Source organism: Liolophura sinensis, chromosome 6 (genome assembly GCF_032854445.1).
Source record: "Liolophura sinensis isolate JHLJ2023 chromosome 6, CUHK_Ljap_v2, whole genome shotgun sequence".
Classification (NCBI taxonomy): Eukaryota; Metazoa; Mollusca; class Polyplacophora; order Chitonida; family Chitonidae; genus Liolophura; species Liolophura sinensis.
In genome coordinates, this window is record NC_088300.1 from 21,614,236 (window position 1) to 21,630,344 (window position 16,109).

The 16,109-nt window shown below is 40.1% G+C and overlaps 1 protein-coding gene across 1 annotated transcript in view; it reads right to left on the bottom strand.

The window, feature by feature from the left end:
- Positions 1 to 319: 319 nt before the first annotated feature.
- The window catches only part of LOC135467001 (regulator of G-protein signaling 22-like), a 40,612-nt gene continuing 24,822 nt past the window's right edge, over positions 320 to 16,109 (bottom strand). Inside the window, exons 22-28 of the mRNA XM_064744754.1 lie at positions 15,518 to 15,748; positions 12,329 to 12,394; positions 7,794 to 7,985; positions 6,902 to 7,000; positions 6,095 to 6,278; positions 5,172 to 5,317; positions 320 to 1,381 (exon numbers count right to left, since the gene is read on the bottom strand). Coding sequence (XP_064600824.1) covers positions 1,187 to 1,381; positions 5,172 to 5,317; positions 6,095 to 6,278; positions 6,902 to 7,000; positions 7,794 to 7,985; positions 12,329 to 12,394; positions 15,518 to 15,748 — 1,113 coding nt within the window. The 3' untranslated portion in view covers positions 320 to 1,186. The remainder of the gene's footprint in view (positions 1,382 to 5,171; positions 5,318 to 6,094; positions 6,279 to 6,901; positions 7,001 to 7,793; positions 7,986 to 12,328; positions 12,395 to 15,517; positions 15,749 to 16,109) is intronic.

Sequence of the window (16,109 nt, forward strand, 5' to 3'; positions counted from 1 at the left end):
AAAAATTTACACATGTACATTATCGGGCCTACATGTAAACCCTTGGTGGATTAAAAATGAATATAGGCAGTTTATATAAACTCAATGAGATAAAATGTTCTGCACTACAGATTGGTCAGTGTCATCTAGACAAATTCAAATTTCAGTCTGGAAACAACACTGGAAACAACAGTGACTCAGCAGTTACCACCACAAATCGGCCTACACACAATACCACAAATTACCTTCTTAGTATCTCCATGATATGAAATCAAAACAAACAGCAGGTATACACATGATGTGAGAATCTACTGCCATGAACATACATATAAAGCACTGGATCCAGAAGATGGGAAAGCCCTTGACATTTTTTTCCCCAATTCCTCCATCTCTTTGAAATATAGTTCCAGTTAAACTTACTCCATCAAGTCAAATGTAATAATTTGGCAAACGGTTAAACAATTTACATACATGTAGTCAGTTTACCCATAATATAATATTCATTGTTTGGCAAAATAAGGAAATACACATATGTAAAATAAAATAAAACTAAACAGTAAAATATATCACAACTCCTTGTTGCAATAATTACATGTATCTTTTCTTACATGCCCATGTTTATATGAAACATTCAAACCTAATCTTTCATAACTGAAGCTATCACTTCATTTATATTCAGCCTAGCTAACCTCATATGTTCCGCTACATATACATCACGATGCATGCCATTCATTAACTTGTTTAACACAATGTAGGATTAAGTACCCTGTATTCCTCTTACATACACAACAATGCAACACCTTAATTCTATTTCAAAGGAATATCTATAATTTAAAAGTCACCTCACAGCCGAAACTCAATGACAACTATCTTAAAGGATCAAAGTTCAACATGATGAAATTTCAAATGAATTTATCCCTATAATGTATGAAAAAATTGAACTATATGTATAATTTGTTAAAATAAATATTAATATCCTTAGTTTACTTTCAAGCTACTGGCGCAGTTATGTACAAGTCAGCAACATGAGATTCCCACAGTGACATTCCAGTATCATATTTCATTATGTACAACACACTTCCGAAATGAAACACTACAAATTTATCTGCATCACAATGGATGTTTAATATGGAAAAAACTAAATTCACAACAGAAATTTTCACATAGTTCGACTGCAGCAAGCACATTGTAAAATTCTGCGTTAAGATTATCTCACAGCCAACGGGCTGCGTGGAAATCCAGCCGATGATGCTGCTGTACTGGGCGTTGCTAGGTGACCTCCCCTTGACCGTTTACGATAACCATCCATGTTTGTGGCTGCACTGAGCCGTCCCTGTCGACTGGTTGCACCCCCTTTTTCACCTACAGGTGTTTCTGAAGAGAACTCTTCAAGGCCTCCATCCTAGAGAGAAAAATATTGGAAAAACAGCAGTGAAAGAACAATATGGCAACCATCCACAGTACTGGAAAGCTTTATTTTCAGTTAATTTAAGGTCTAACAAAGTATAAACAACTAAATACAGTTTGAACCACTTATCATCTGAGTAGATTCATAGACTCAGTAAACTACTAAGAGATGTATCAACATACATTTGTGTATTTAACTGTTTACTTAAGCTAGCCATGACGGTTAAATTGCTGGCTTGCTGCATGTAGCCTTCAGGCCCTTCACCGATGAGGTCACATGTTCAAAACCAGCTCTTGCATCTCATAAGCCAGTACATTAATTTGGGAGGTTTGACGGGTATCTCAATACAAAGGTCGGTGGTTATCGCCACACACTCCAGCTCCCTCAACCTACATGTACATGCTCACCTGACCATTGACATGTAAGTCTAATAATTCTGAACTATGATGCTACTTAAACACCCATCATGTACGGTAAGAAATAAATACATTCAGGTGACATTAACCACAATTAATATCATTAATGTTATTATATGCATTCCCTGCTACTGACTGAACTATATTAGACAAATGAACAGTGCTATGGTACACATTTCATTCAGAACTACCAGAACAGCCAATTTAGAAGTTCACTAACTGTTCAGAATGAGAAAGAATGACTTCAGAGACAGAAGAAAAAAAATGCAGACTAGCAGTTGAAAGTAAATTGAGGTTAATTTAGCTCAGTGTACATTTACATAAAGGGTAAGAGAAACAACACGTGGAAAAATTCACTGACTATACCTAATTCCGCAACCTTTTCGGATATCAAAGAGCAACCTTCAGTGCATTTTATGAACAATATTAATATGATTCATGAGATAAAACTACATTGGCTGGATTGACCAATTTCAGGGCTTCACAAAAAGTATAAATATCAGTCTACACAGAATAATGCCTTCAGAATATGCCTGAAAAAACACCTAGAAAACATGCGAAAAGGTTAACAAATTAGGGTACACACTTATCTGCATCAAATATACAGGTTACATGTAAAATGTCATTCCATATTGCCAGTTTGATTTAAGTTTTTGCAAAATGGAAACAGAGCGCATGTTTAATAGATTCATACATTTTGGGGCCACACATTATGTAAATTTTGCATTTTGTAGAGGGGAATGTCTGAGTACCGCGCGATTCCTTAAAATTAATGGAGGATCCATTGTTAAGCGGACATTCCGCTACTTAAACCCACTCTGCTGGCAATCAGGTGTTTACATGGCTAAAACACATCTGTGCTATTACGTCTGCATGCTAATAACACAGATTTTGCCAATCGCTCCATTCCTTAGAAGTAATGTAGGGATGGGACAATAGTTTGATGTCATAGGTGGGTTTTAATTACACTAAAAAAAGCAAATGACCTCTGAATACACCCATGAGCTTTTGTAGACTGCATGGATATGTACCCAGGACTGTTCATATTTCATCCTGAAAATGCTAATGAACTTCATAAGCTTAACATTTAACACTCTTAAATGTAAAATTAATTTGATCAGATGAGGAATTATATGAATACAAACAATTCAAACAAATATGCTACATAGTGTCTAAAGTAAACAAAGTTGACTGGAGATCCCATTAATCACTCTTATTGTACCTGTTTGTTAGGCAGCACAGAGAGTTGAAAGATAAGCTCAGAGACAGACACACAGACATGCTATCAGACAAAGAGACAGACAGACATCAGATGTTTTAACATGACATCTATGCTACAAATTAAAAAACTGGCCACACCCACAATGTACCATCCCTCACTCACCCACCAGCCACACAGACAGACAAACCACTGACAACAGTGAGGTACAGCTAAAATGTACCATCCCTCACTCACCCACCCACCCCACAGACACACAGACCACTGACAACAGTGAGGTCTACGCTGCAGAGAGCTACAGCTACAATGTACCATCCTTCACTCACCCTCCAGCCACACAGACAGACAGACTACTGACAACAGTGAGGTCTACACTACACAGAGCTACAGCTACACTGTACCATCCCTCACTCACCCTCCAGCCACACAGACAGACAGACAGACAGACAGACCACTGATAACAGTGAGGTCTACACTACACAGAGCTACAGCTACAATGTACCATCCTTCACTCACCCTCCAGCCACACAGACAGACAGACAGACAGACCACTGATAACAGTGAGGTCTACACTACACAGAGCTACAGCTACAATGTACCATCCCTCACTCACCCTCCAGCCACACAGACAGACAGACAGACAGACCACTGACAACAGTGAGGTCTACACTACAGAGAGCTACAGCTACAATGTACCATCCCTCACTCACCCTCCAGCCACACAGACAGACAGACAGACAGACCACTGACAACAGTGAGGTCTACACTACACAGAGCTACAGCTACAATGTACCACCCCTCACTCACCCACCAGCCACACAGACAGACAGACCACTGACAACAGTGAGGTCTACACTACAGAGAGCTACAGCTACAATGTACCACCCCCACTCACCCACCAGCCACACAGACAGACAAACCACTGACAACAGTGAGGTCTACACTACACAGAACTACAGCTACACTGTACCACCCCCACTCACCCACCAGCCACACAGACAAACCACTGACAGAGGTCTACACTACACAGAGCTACAGCTACAATGTACCATCCCTCACTCACCCACCATCCCCACTCACAGACAGATGGACAGACAGCCATCTGCCTACAGGCTGAGTACAGAGCTTTTCCTTGAGGAGATCTCAGAGTGATCTGGTGAGATCACATCTGATCCCACCTATGTGTACAGAGCAGGGCAGAAACATCTCACATATCAACAGTTACTATCGTACGTCATTTACGTTTAATGTCATACTCAAGAATTTTCCATTTCACATAATGATGGTCAGTTTTATAGATGGAGAAAACCAAAATGGCCGACCACCCTTGTCATCATGATGATCTACAGGTATGCACAGAATACTGATAAAAGAATGCAGTGCACACACAGGTACACAAATGTCCTCCATGACCCTTCATGGCCAACAAGGTTCCACAAACAGTGAGAGTGGGAGAACCCACGTATTCACTGTCCAAGGTTGGGACAAATCCTGTACATCACGTGTCGCACTGAAGGAAGTGTCTTAATCACTCAGCCCTAGCACCCTCCTCCACAGGATACTGACTGTTAAGACTGACTGATGAATGGAGGTGACAGTCCAATCAATTGAATTCAAACTACACTATTGATAAAATAGCCTACAGTAACAAGTACACTACAGATTACACATGGCTACAGACTGTGTGAACAGCTATACTGTTACTTGAGCAAAGTGATCCAGTATCAATGCTTATCTACTGTTAAATAAGGCTGAGTACGAGCATTCCAGTAATCTACTTTATAAACAACCTACTAACAGCTTACATGCATTATAGCGGCAGCTGCAAAACCTATATCTACAATTACAGAATTTGCACATTCATAAATGTCTATTTTATGGAAAGTTCCATTTAATTTTTTATCTTCTTCACCATTCAGAATATTAAGGGGTGATACCATGTGTTTCATGATTCATTGATACTTTAATTGTCTTCATAAAGTTTCAAAAAAATACTAAAATCATCACTGTTTAGTAACAGTCATACTTGGGAAGCCATACACAAAATTGTATATGCTGGCTTTGTGATGATACTTTCACTATCTAACACAAATGAACCATGCAGTTTAATACTGTCCTGACAGCATGTTTGAGGACACTTGTCACTTACCCGACACTTAACGCCCTCGTGTAGTGTGAAGGAGTAGGTGGCCACGGATGCCCCCGGGATCTCTGGCAGCACAAATCCTGTCCCTGGCACCTGGTAGTTGTCTATGGCATCCAGACGTTTTCTCAGAATCTTCTGTAGTTTAGTGGCTGTGCAAATCAGACAAGTATATACAGAACAGGAACACAAGCCCTGGTTTCATCATCAGCGTACATGTACCTGTATGTGATACATACATCTGTATGTACAAATGTAGCTGTGAAACTACAAGGCATATTGTGAGTCAGAGAACCACATGCTTGCTTGACACATGTCCAGTGTAAAAGTTGACAATTCCATTGACAATAATGGTCAGAGTCTAAGATGGCATTAGCACATACCTCATCGGGATGTCATTGGGAAATCAGATCATCTCAACTGTTAGCTGCAGAGTCTGAATTAAATACTACTACAACTGATTCTAATCATTTCCAGTTTGGTTATGAGCAGGAAATGCGCTATTTTTCTGCTGATCTCCTTGGTAATGGCTAAATGCACAGTGTATAAGTGAAAATCCAACACTGAAGTGTAACAATGATTGTATACATGTACGTTGTTGATTTACAGATCTGACTGTTGTTCACTGCCAATTTTTCACTTGTATTATGGTGGTTAGTATCACGGACTGAGGACACAGGCGTATGAGGCCTTAACTGGGGAACTTTCAAATTTGTGACATTACAGATTTGCACACCATATTAGGGGAAGACAAGTGGTCTTCAACCAATGTTAATCTAAACAAACAGACACGCAGCATTGTAACAAGGCCCCCACAAACACTGAAAAGCGAGAAATTCACAAATTCCCAAGTTTTCAGATTAGGCACCCAATTCAACATCACAATGTCTTAAAACCTTAAGTTGTACCCTAGGGCTGATTGTACTCACTGGGCACCCGGGTGGGATCTGCAGGGGGCTGGTATGAGCGCCTGAACCCTGCCCAGTAATACAACAGGTCCTTGAACACGGCAAACTGTGCTTCATCAAAGATGGTGGAAGTGACATCTTTACCGCTCAAGTACCTCTGGGCAGCCTTCAGGGTCTTCTGCTGTAGTTCCGCAGATATGCCGATCTGAAATATAGCAGGAAAATTCCAAGTGAACACCGGGTAAATAATAAAAAGTTGCCCCAAAAAATGGCGTTTTTAGAAGTAAATTAATATTACCCTGTATGACCATAAATTTCAAGGAAGACTAACTTGCCCATTTTTCCTGATTCTGAGAGTTCTATTGATTTGAGAAAGGTGTTTTGAGGATTGTTTGGAAGCTGGGATGATATTATACTGGAAAATTTTAAGTTTCAGCACCAAAAATAATATTTTGTGACATTTACTTGCCTCTAAAAATACACTTTTGTGGCCGAAATTTTTGTTTTCTCATTTAGGGAGACTTTTGGTGCCAAATTTTTTTCCAGTAGTATGCCATCTTAGTTTTCAAACCCATTTAAAAACATCATTCTAAGGTCAACATAACACTCACGATCAGACCAAATGTGCAAGCCAGTCATTTTAGCTCATTTACTCTAATTTTAAATGTCAAACCTGAAAAAAAGCAGAGTAAGAACATTTTCAGTTTATGTGTTACAAATGGTAACATTTTTGTGAGTAGAATACTAATTTTACACACGTCATATTCATTAATTAGTGGTATGAAGTTATGACATGGCCTATGACATCACCAAACCTCACAAACTTACCTGTACATTGGGGGGAGTAATGGACTCCAGAAAACACTCCACAATGCACTGCACTTTACGCTTTAACATCTCCTCATCGGCAAATATGTGGCTGCATTCCTGAAGAATAGCAACAGAAGCAGATTTCTAGTCTATGTATTAATAAGGAGTACATTCTTATAACTTTCTGCTGATCTCACTGATGTTTTTAAGTAGAAAACCCACCCCTCTCCTCCGCTCACCCCCTCCCATACTCAAAATTGTCTCCCTTATACAACTCATCAGGCTTATGACAGAAAACGGAGTATAGCCAGAAAAGAATAAATTGAGTGGTTACATGAGACTGGGAAAAACAAAAGAGAATGATTGGAGATGAAAATTTAGTGGAGACAGATGTGAGTGATCAGAGCAAAACGAAACTAGGTCAATCAATGAGAAATGACCACTTACATCTTGAGTATCTGACACTTTTATGAAAAAGCCCAGTCACCCATAGACTTAACTTGAGGTGACTTAAATGGTTAGGTGGAACAATACATGCTTAGATCCCCATGTAATAAATGTAAACATTTGGCACTTACACGTGCATGATCCACATTATACCCTGCAGGATCAAGGCCCAATTTCAACGCCAATAATAATGTGACAATCACATAACTAGTTGTAGATAAAGTTACATGCACAAAAATACTTCAACAAACTAGTCAACAAGCTGTTACAGACAGAAGATTACATTTGTATTTATTTATGTATTTGATTAGTGTTTATACTATACTCAAGAATATTTCACTTATGCTTTAATGTATACAATGACAACCAGCATTATGGTGGGAGGAAACTGAGTAGGGGCCATGGGAAACTCAATGATGACTCCAGCCTCTGAGTATCGTAATCGCGAGTCACTGCTGCACACCTTGAACTTTTGGACTTCGAGGTAGAAGATGAGGTCCTTGTCTATGAGTGGGAATCCGTCTTCCTCGCCGTGCTTGACCAGGTACTTGTAGAAGTAAAGGAGCTGGATGGAGATATGCCCCAGCACCGACTGGTTCAGGGCCATCAGAAAGCCTACCTTATCCTCCTTAGTGGGCTGACCACGCCCTGTTTGCTGGAACAGACATGATGCAGTTTGTGATGTTAGTACTGTACCTTCCTCACCACAATGCTGCCGGACAATGCCTGGTTACCAATATGGTCTGATTCATTCATTTATTTTATTTACTGAAATATTTTTTTTTTTGAATTATACATTGTACTTAAGAATATTTCACTTAATTATACAAACATGGCCAGAAGTATGGTGGGAAGAAACTGGGCAGAACCCGGGGGGAAATCCATCACCATCTGTGGGTTGCTGTCAGACCCTCCGACGTATGATTGAAGAGGGAGCCAGCACGAGATGGACTTGAACTCACATCGATTGCATTGCTCTGATGTTCCTGAATCAATGCATGGTCTAATTCATGTCTGCACACACAAAACTTGGTAACAACCAATAACCACAGTGAACAACTTGGCCATAGGGAAATTTGCAGGTATCAGAATTATTTTCAATTATTTTTAACAGTTTGGCTATCATGGTATACATGTAGATTATGAAATAATCAGGTAAATTGAAAGAGATCAGCTTGTGGAGGTGTTAACTTTAGATATCTATTGTTCTGAAGCTAAGCAGACATCAGTTCTGTGTACGGTATTAAACCAGACTCCTTATGTGGACTGAAAATTTTCCAGTTGGTTGTAAAAAAAACCCTGATTCAGCTTCCCACATACATGTAAGTGCAGTAGGTAGCTAATGTCTTAATTTCATAAACAAACAGTTTGCCAAACAGGTCTTTTTAACATTCCTGTTACCACAAGCATGGTAAAAACATGGTTAAAAAAGCATGTAAGAAGCAATGAAAAAACAAAGCAGAATGGATACAGATCATACAGTATACGCACGTGTACAATTAAAAACTAACACACATCAAAAAGATATTAATTCAATAATATGCCCAAAAAAAACCCCATAAAATCTGAAAGAGAGCATTTGGCAGTAGCACAAATGAATACAGGGGAGGCTAGCTGAATACAAGTTGTAGAATTGTAGAGGTTTTCATAGTGGGGGTTTAGAGGAGGGTTTGTGGGATGCATCGGAGAGCGGAGGCTTCTATAAATGTGGCCATGGTATTTAAGGTGCTGATGCTTGATTGTGGCTTGGGAGGTTAATGGTGTAATGCTGGAAGCCATATGGCTGTGGTGGTGTGGATTTTTGATAGTGTGATGTGTCTCAGTGGAGGTTCCTGGGCATTCGTGATAGGTTTATGAATGCTGTGTTGGTAATTTTGGGGACGTTGTAATGGTAGCTCTGGGGATATTGTGCATGTAGGTTTGGGTATTAGTGGTAGCTTTGAGTTATTTCGAATCCCACTGAGTTTGGGTAATCACTGGAAGTTATGGTAATGAGTGGGAGATTAGGGTGGGAACTTTAGGTATTGGTCAGAGCACTGCTAGTGTAGTGGTAGGAACGAGGTGTTGGAGTGACAGTGGCCTAATGTTCTTTGGGTACTGGTGGGAGTAAGCTGGTTAACAGTGGGGGTTTTGGGGACGCTGTGCTGGTATCTTTGAGTATTAGAGGGTCCTTGGGAATATATAGGTGGTAGTGGATGTGGTGGGATGTTTGGGGATGCTGTGCTGGTATCTTTGAGTATTAGAGGAGCTTTGGGAATATATAGGTGGTAGTGGATGTGGCAAGAGTTTTGGAGATGCTGAGCTGGTATCTTTGAGTATTAGAGGGGCTTTGGGAATATATAGGTGGTAGTGGATGTGGTGGGATGTTTGGGGATGCTGTGCTGGTATCTTTGAGTATTAGAGGGTCCTTGGGAATATATAGGTGGTAGTGGATGTGGTGGGATGTTTGGGGATGCTGTGCTGGTATCTTTGAGTATTAGAGGAGCTTTGGGAATATATAGGTGGTAGTGGATGTGGCAAGAGTTTTGGAGATGCTGAGCTGGTATCTTTGAGTATTAGAGGGGCTTTGGGAATATATAGGTGGTAGTGGATGTGGTGGGATGTTTGGGGATGCTGTGCTGGTATCTTTGAGTATTAGAGGGGCTTTGGGAATATATAGGTGGTAGTGGATGTGGTGGGATGTTTGGAGATGCTGAGCTGGTATCTTTGAGTATTAGAGGAGCTTTGGGAATATATAGGTGGTAGTGAATGTGGCGAGAGTTTTGGAAATGCTGAGCTGGTATTTTTGAGTATTAGAGGGGCTTTGGGAATATATAGGTGGTAGTGGATGCGACAGGAGTTTTGGAGATGCTGAGCTGGTATCTTTGAGTATTAGAGGGGCTTTGGGAATATATAGGTGGTAGTGGATGTGGCAAGAGTTTTGGAGATGCTGAGCTGGTATCTTTGAGTATTAGAGGGGCTTTGGGAATATATAGGTGGTAGTGGATGTGGCAGGAGTTTTGGAGATGCTGAGCTGGTATCTTTGAGTATTAGAGAGGTTTTGGGAATATATAGGTGGTAGTGGATGTGGTGGGACGTTTGGGGATGCTGTGCTGGTATCTTTGAGTATTAGAGAGGTTTCGGGAATATATAGGTGGTAGTGGATGTGGCGGGAGTTTTGGAGATGCTGAGCTGGTGTCTTTGAGTATTAGAGGGGCTTTGGGAATATATAGGTGGTAGTGGATGCGGCAGGAGTTTTGGAGATGCTGAGCTGGTATCTTTGAGTATTAGAGGGGCTTTGGGAATATATAGGTGGTAGTGGATGTGGCGGGAGTTTTGGAGATGCTGAGCTGGTATCTTTGAGTATTAGACGGGCTTTGAGAATATATAGGTGGTAGTGGATGTGGCGGGAGTTTTGGAGATGCTGAGCTGGTATCTTTGAGTATTAGAGGGGCTTTGGGAATATATAGGTGGTAGTGGATGTGGCGAGAGTTTTGGAAATGCTGAGCTGGTATTTTTGAGTATTAGAGGGGCTTTGGGAATATATAGGTGGTAGTGGATGTGGCGGGAGTTTTGGAGATGCTGAGCTGGTATCTTTGAGTATTAGAGGGGCTTTGGGAATATATAGGTGGTAGTGGATGTGGCGGGAGTTTTGGAGATGCTGAGCTGGTATCTTTGAGTATTAGAGGGGCTTTGGGAATATATAGGTGGTAGTGGATGTGGTGGGATGTTTGGAGATGCTGAGCTGGTATCTTTGAGTATTAGAGGGGCTTTGGGAATATATAGGTGGTAGTGGATGTGGCGGGAGTTTTGGAGATGCTGAGCTGGTATCTTTGAGTATTAGAGGGGCTTTGGGAATATATAGGTGGTAGTGGATGTGGTGGGACGTTTGGAGATGCTGAGCTGGTATCTTTGAGTATTAGAGGGGCTTTGGGAATATATAGGTGGTAGTGGATGTGGCGGGAGTTTTGGAGATGCTGAGCTGGTATCTTTGAGTATTAGAGGGGCTTTGGGAATATATAGGTGGTAGTGGATGCGGCAGGAGTTTTGGAGATGCTGAGCTGGTATCTTTGAGTATTAGAGGGGCTTTGGGAATATATAGGTGGTAGTGGATGCGGCAGGAGTTTTGGAGATGCTGAGCTGGTATCTTTGAGTATTAGAGGGGCTTTGGGAATATATAGGTGGTAGTGGATGCGGCAGGAGTTTTGGAGATGCTGAGCTGGTATCTTTGAGTATTAGAGGGACTTTGGGAATATATAGGTGGTAGTGGATGTGGCAAGAGTTTTGGAGATGCTGTGCTGGTATCTTTGAGAATATATAGGTGGTAGTGGATGTGGCAAGAGTTTTGGAGATGCTGAGCTGGTATCTTTGAGTATTAGAGGGGCTTTGGGAATATATAGGTGGTAGTGGATGTGGTGTGACGTTTGGGGATGCTGTGCTGGTATCTTTGAGTATTAGAGGGGCTTTGAGAATATATAGGTGATAGTGGATGTGACGGGAGGTTTGGGGATTTACATGTACAGGTAGTGGTGTACATGGGTTTTGTTTGCTGCTTTGGGTTTTGTTTACTGCTTATGGGGTCCTAGTGGAAGTCAAAGTGGGACTTTTGAGTACTTATGGGAACTGATGAGGTATCGCAGTGGAACCTTTGGTGGTTGCTGGGAGCTGTATGGCATTAGTGGGTGTTGTGAAAGTTTTGAGTGTTTGGAAGCCGTAGGGGTTGCCATCAATGAAACTTGTGTGGTAATAATGACTTTAAGAGTGGGAGGACTATCAGGTGCATAAACAAATATTGTAATGACAAAAGACAGTGGATTGATGAAGATAAATACATATAGCAAAATAATAAGAGTGGTTCACAATTATATCAAATCATGATTAAATGAAAATGAACAGAACATGAGATAATGTGTATGAAATAAAATCAAATCACAGCAAACTGGATGTTAATGGTGAACTTTGGATTAGTACATGCAGGACGGTGCAGGTGCTGGTGCCATATGGTGCAGAGCTGGATACCTTCTTTTGGCGGCGTTTAGAGCTGACCATGGCAGACATGGCCGACTTCTCACTGTAGTGCTCCATCTGTAAGAGGTGAGGCCAGCACATAATAACAACAACAACAACCATGCACTGTTATTTCATTCCCTAAAACCACAGTAACCAGGGACCAAAAAACAGATTAGGTTCATTGAGAATGTGAAGATGAATGTGTGTGAATGTGTAAACGTAATTGTAATGTGTACTTCTGCATGGCACAAAGGAATACCAAAAAACCCATTAACTGAAAGCTAATTTGCATCATCTGGTTGAGAACATGTAACTGATGGATGATTGAAATTGGACTTTTGGAGCTATTCTAAAGTCAAATCACATTTATTTATTTATTTGATTGGTGTTTTATGCCGTACTCAAGAATATTTCACTTATATGATGACAACCAGCATTATGGTGGAAGGAAACCGGGCAGAGCCTGGGAAAAACCCACGACCATCCACAGGTTGCTGGTAGACCTTCCCACTTACGGCTGGAGAATGTCAAATTACAGTTATATTGCCCACCTGTTACACTTGGTGCAAATTTTACAAATGAATTACGGTTAATACAGTATGTATGCATGTAAATGTGTTTTGTTGTTCTGTTGTTTTGTTTAAGGCTGTTAGGGATTATGAGAGATCAAGTGTTGCATGCAGTCTTGTAATGGTTACGAACATACAGAATTTGTCCCTGGAACCAGATACAAAAGAGAGAAGCCAAAACCTTTAGTTAGCAGTAAACAAACCACTATTCACTCTGTACAAATCAACTCAGATACATGTATGTATACTTGAAAATAAACCTATATATTAACAGATTCAATGCACTGAAAAGCATTTTCTTCATGGATAAATTTATCTATGTGTCCTTTTATTCTTTGCAATTATCTGTAGGCCCACTTGATAGCAAATTGCATGTAGACTTGAAACTTTCAGTCATGAAAGAGAATCAAATATATGAGATACAAAAGTAAAATCAAATGTTCAACTCTTACAAAAATAGTTGTAAAATGTTTATGAACACTGCAAACAATTCACACCATAACCCTCATGACAAGCATTAATCCAGCAAGCTATACAGATCATAATGTTACCAGGGCATACACATGTAATATTTACATTGTACACCTAAAGCCAAACATACACAATCAACAATTAGCACACACAGCAAGACAAAAACAACATTAAGCCATGTGACAAACCATAACAAATAACAAATACATTTACAGCAAAAAGCAGAATGGGCATTACATAAACGTATGCAAATTAACATATGGATACCATGTCATTTACATACAATGCACTGAACATTAAAATATTAAATCAACAATAAGGACTGCTTCATTCCCTCATGAAACATCCAGCATTATGAAAGATGGCTCAAGAAATGGTCTTCTTGACTGAACACCTCCTGTAGCATGATGCTTGGGTTCTATAACAGCCATCTGTGGGCAGATCCTGATAATTCACATAAACACAGGTGGGATAAGAGTTAAGCATTAGTTTTTAAGACCTATACCTCCACTGTGAAGGTGATTTAACTCCCTAATAAACCCTCCTTAAAAGAGAAGTTTTCCATGAAAGTAAGGCACTTTATGTTACACATGCTCAATTTGGGCAGTTGGGGTCCAAGACTCGCCTCCGAACTGAAGGAGCACTGATTGGGTAATACTGCCATACTGACATTTTAGGTTGTTCATACACTATAAGCCTCTGTACCGTTATTGTGCACCTAGTTAAAATATACCAGAATTTTGTCTCTTTTGGGTAGAATTGAAAACTTTTTGCCCAATGTTACTTCCCACCCCCAAGGTAACAAAATGTTATGATTTCACGTCCAACAACCTTGATCACCTCAAGATGGTCATGCTAGGACGTTTATTTTTGATATGTTGTAGAGGAAAGTGCAAGCTGCATGTGGTGGTATGGCATGGGACCACAGGAGATATGGGAGATTAGGAGATATAAAGTTGACAAATTCACTACCGGTACATAAATAATAAAGAAAATCAATGGCAATTACCATTTTTCAGACAACCAGAACCTAAGCCACACTTCTCCCACAATTTTAATTTGGTGCAAATTCTAACTATTTCTCACCTTACCCTGAACTAAGCCTCATTTGAAAAAAAAGATTTTAACTTGGTGCTAATCTGATCACAAACTACAAAGCTACCCATCTACTATCACTATACCTCCATACCAGTTTTTATCGTTTTCTACACTTCTCCGAACATTTTAACTTTGTAAACAAACTTATGATTTTTGAGCCACATATTAAACACTCTGCTATATGCTGATATCATTTATATGGATGTTAGATTTAAGCTTCAACACTCTGCTATATGCTGATATCATTTATCTGGATACTAGTTTTGGCCTCCAACACTGTTATGTGCTGACATCATTTATATGGAAGTTAGATTTAAGCTTCAACACTCTGCTATATGCTGATATCATTTACATGGATACCAGCTTTGACCTCCAACACTGCTAAATGCTGATATCATTTATATGGAAGTTAGATTTAAGCTTCAGCACTCTGCTATATGCTGATATCATTTATATGGATACCAGCTTTGACCTCCAACACTGATAAATGCTGATATCACTTATATGGAAGTTAGATTTAAAATTCAACACTGCTACATGCTGATATCATTTATATGGACGTTACATTTAAGCTTCAACACTCTGCTATATGCTGATATCATTTATATGGATACTAGTTTTGACCTCCAACACTGCTATATGCTGATATCACTTATATGGATGTTAGATTTAAGCTTCAACACTCTTCCATATGCTGATATCATTTATATGGACGTTAGATTTAAGCTTCAACACTTTGCTATATGCTGATATCATTTATATGGGTGCCAGCTTTAAGCTTCAACACTCTGCTATATGCTGACATCATTTATATATATGCCAGCTTTAAGCTTCAACACTCTGCTACATGTATATACTGATATAATTTATATGGATGACAGCTTTAAGCTTCAACACTCTGTTATGTGCTGATATCATTCACACAGATATCAATTTTATAAAGCTGCAACAGTCTGCTATATACTGATATGATTTACATGGATGTCACCTGTAAGCTTCAACACTCAGTGGGTATACAAACTGTCCATGGGTCATAACACTGACCACAATATCCACTGACCCTCTTAAGAGCAGCTCTGATACGCTCCTTAGCTCTTGGTTTTACAACGGACCGGGCCTCGACGTCTCGCGGATGAGAGACTTGTGACTTGAACCGAACTCTCCGCTTGCTGCCAAGGGAAGAGTCGGTCTGCTCTGATTGGATCTTCTCTTCCAGGGGCGGAGTCTCTTGGGAGTCCTCCTCCTCCAGCCCGAGCAAAGAGTCTGGGTATTGCTCATCTAACAGCTTACCCTGACACAGGTTATATGTGTAGTGTGAAGATATAGGGATATAAAGTATCAATAGCATTCACAGTGCTACCTATTCCCGTATTCACATTCAAGCAATATCATGACACACCTTTCCTATTTGCCTGTACATATAACACAGGAGATGCCAAGTCATACTTTCCATTTTAGATGACATACTTGTCCATGTAGTAATCTAACATCATGGCCATATGTGGGACGGTCTGGCCACAACCTGCGGATGGTCGTGACTTCCCCCTGGCTTTTCCTGGATTCCTCCCACCATAATAAAGGCCACCATCGTACAAGTGAAATATATATTCTTGAGTACATCGTAAAACACCAATTAAATAAACCTAACTAAA